We start from the raw sequence: 3,622 nt of genomic DNA, 5'->3' as shown, positions 1-3,622 counted from the left end.
TTAATTATGCCCTATTATTGTTCTATTTGTAAAACTGCATCGTGCATTAACATTTCTATAAAACGGTATAAACGTCTATTATATTTTCTGGTCAATGTTATGCAACATAATGTAATGTATATGAAGTTAAAATAGCGATATTCTAAACAATAACTAACTTAGCAATCTTATACCACATTGTTTAGGGTTTTCACATATACATTGAAAGACAGAGCACTTTCAGGGTTAGTTCAATATATCAAATAAAACAGTGTGTTCAGAAACTAAGAAGCAAGTTAATAAATAACTAACAATATAATCCTAAATGTAGCAACTATATATTGTTTCCAAATATCCATTATAAAATGACACAGTTGAATTCAACAGGTCTTCGTATTTACTTCTGTCTGGCAGCTGTTGCAAACAGCTTACACAGTGCTCTGTCACACGTCACTGGTGATTGGAGAGAGTTGCTTTCCCCGCTCTTTGTTTTTTAGTGACAAATAACAACATAGTTTCAATGATTGACTTCAACACTCAAAAGGATGAGCATTATGCTATTCCCCGAAATATCAAAAGCCACGCACTAAAGCATGAATCAAAGAGCATGTGTCAGGTGTCGCTCAGGCCGGTCGTGTGTGAATAGAATCAGGAAAACTTATGGCACGTGTTGCTCACCATTGTTCAACATCACAGCAAATAAACTTGACGCATAAAATATCAAGCATGTTTTGGAATATTTACAGGCAAGGCGTAATTTAATGCGTAAATGTTCTTTGTTAAATTGATTTTTTCCGTTATTTCTACGTTGATTATGTCATACTCACTGAGCTCCTATATTTATTATTGCTACGCTATCTGCCAAAACACGTTTAATGATTTTCACTGTTGAAATTTTAGTCATTTAGTAACGAACGAAGCTGCATAAATTTAGTTTAAACATAAGATGACATATCCATAAAAAATATTTCCTAAGTAAACAATTATTTTTTCAAATTTATTTAGAAAATCTGACTTTGCATCTGCTCCCCCTGTGGCTCCGCTTAACAGCAAACAAACAGAAAAACAATGAACTTGTAGTTGTTAATTTTTACAAGATACGTCGTTGTCTTCAAGATAACTGTAAACTTTTAGTCTGTCAAGCCATATCGTGCCTTGAAATAGAGAAAATGTTCTCCCTGGAAAAATAGTTTGATTACTCCAAACACGCACCCCCATTTCAGGCAAGCGGTTAGCATTTGAGTCAAAGATATGCTGAGGACAAGACTGAGCTCTGGTGGAATAAATACGCACGTCTCCACAGTAGCTATTGACCAAAAGAATTTTAGAAACTTTGTATGTCAAGAGGGTGTTAAAATATATCAAAACTGTTTTAAGTCACACGGTAATAGTTAATAGTATATGCGATTGATTTAATACAATATCAAAATATGTAGCATAAAGCAGATTTCTTTCATTAATTTAAAAAATGTACCTTCATTTCATACAGCAGTTCTTTTATCAGATTTGTTTTTAAATCTTACTATGCATCTGCTCCCCAAGTGGCTGAACGGTACGTCTGCCGGCTTATAGCGCTAAAAATCGGGTTTCTATACCCACATGGGGAAGAGCACGGATATCTAATTACATAGTTTTGTGGCTATCAGCAAACAAACAAAAAGAACTATGAATTTGCAGTTGTAAATCTCGTGAAAACTAAATACGTTCCAACGTCTCATAAATTAATTTACTCTAATCCTGCCAAAAATAATTTCAATTTTAGGGTATACTGGTAGAGATTCTAACGAGTAATAATATCGAATCGGGTATATGCGCGCCCCACGCTTGGTATTGCTGGCGCACAAAAATATAGCTAATAAAAAGGAGAAAAAAAGGTCTCGTAGATTAATTACTCTAATCCTCCTGCCTAAAAGAATTTCGAGTTCTGGGGCTATTAAATATTTCCTCTTGTTTAGAACTCTACAAGGCTATCTTCAGACATATATAGACAGTGGAGGCGATGATTCGTCATATCCACAACAAAACTTTACGCACTATTCATAACAGGAACTGGAAGTAAAATCATCTATGCAAGTAAATAACGGCAAGTAATGAGAGTTATGCGTACATAACTTTGCAATGTTCAAATTTTGAGTTATTTGTAAACGAATAACTAATCCTAAACATATGATTTTTTTCCTTCTCTCTTCTCAACATACTCACTGTATCTGAAGATCTTATACTCTAATACCAAAAAATTTTGATACATCTCGAAGAAAAAATAACGATTTTGGACATTTTGTGAAGTCATTCAAGAGCCTGTACCTCCAGCCTTTCTTACAAGTGAACACGTTCTGGTACCACACATTTTACATCCCTTAGAGATGCATAAATAGGAACCATAATATGTAAGATAAGGATTTCATGTAAATAAAAATTATAAACGAAAAACAAAAATTAATAACCGTTTGTACTGCTGTCAGATTTAAAAGTTTTATGTTTTATTTACTTACATAATTAACCATAGTAGTACATTTAATTTTGTAGGCAAATTCTTACAAATTACTTACATCGTTGTCTTCAAGACAACTGTAGACTTCTAGCCTGTCAAGCAGAATCGTTCCTTGAAATGGAGAAAATGTTTTCCCTGGGAGAATACTTTGATTACTCCAAACACGTACCCCCATTTCGTACAAGCGGTTAGCATTTTTATCAGAGTTAATAGTGCTGAGGACAAGACTGAGCTCTGGTGGAATAAGCACACACGTCTCCATAGTAACTATTGAACAAACAAGTTTTTAAAACTTTGTAGGTGGCAGGGTGTTAAAGTATATTAGAATTGTTCTCAATTGCACAGTAATAGTTAATAGTATATACGATTAATTCGATACGATAACAAAATATATATAGCGAAAAGCATATTTCTACCAAAGTTTATCTACCACTAGCAACTGTATCATCACCAACTGACCCATAAGCATTTTCCTTATGTAAATGACGAGAAATGCATCTTGTGTGGACGACACTGACCTAACTGTACGCTCAGGAGGTCTACTACATCTAGGATTGGCTGCAACCGATAGGTAAAGAGATAGTACCCCGCCTTTCTTGGCTGTCGCCACAGGATTACCCCTGCGGGTAACACGGGATACTCTTGCAAACGAGATGTTTTGAATGTTCTTTCAACAAGAAATAACAGATCTTGTGGATAAAACGCAGAGGTTAGATATTGTGGTTTCCGGATCTATAAATATAAAACACGCGAATGACAGATGTTTCTTCCTAAAAGAATTGAGGTTTCAACCGAAGCTTCGTGACATTAAGTCCAATAATGCATATCAGTGTATCTTTCTTGTTCTGGGACAATATTCAACAGCCGCAAATACGTTATCCCTTCTTGTGCCACATATAGGCAGGTGTATGCACGTTAAGTGACGTCACGCCCACTAACGGTGTAGTTTTGATCACTGTAGCGCATCGAAAATTATTCTAAACCACCTGTAAGCTGGAACAGTTTCTCTGAATTCTCTGGAATTTTTATACAAGCGTTTGTTTATTTATTTATTGTTTATGGAATAATATAATTTTCCATGATTTTGCAAGTATTCTATTAAAATATACATAAACGAGCACACTAATGCTTAAACTCATAATTTCAAGAATG

At 34.6% G+C, this 3,622-nt stretch overlaps 1 protein-coding gene across 1 annotated transcript in view; it reads right to left on the bottom strand.

The window, feature by feature from the left end:
- The window catches only part of LOC106462062 (zinc finger protein 2 homolog), a 20,744-nt gene extending 18,012 nt beyond the window's left edge, over positions 1-2,732 (bottom strand). The window contains exon 1 of the mRNA XM_013921944.1: positions 2,529-2,732. Coding sequence (XP_013777398.1) covers positions 2,529-2,732 — 204 coding nt within the window. The remainder of the gene's footprint in view (positions 1-2,528) is intronic.
- Positions 2,733-3,622: the final 890 nt, after the last annotated feature.

This window comes from Limulus polyphemus, unplaced genomic scaffold (assembly GCF_000517525.1).
Source record: "Limulus polyphemus unplaced genomic scaffold, Limulus_polyphemus-2.1.2 Scaffold42, whole genome shotgun sequence".
Classification (NCBI taxonomy): Eukaryota; Metazoa; Arthropoda; class Merostomata; order Xiphosura; family Limulidae; genus Limulus; species Limulus polyphemus.
The sequence above is the reverse complement of the archived record's forward strand: the minus strand, read 5'-3'. Positions and strand labels throughout refer to the sequence as shown.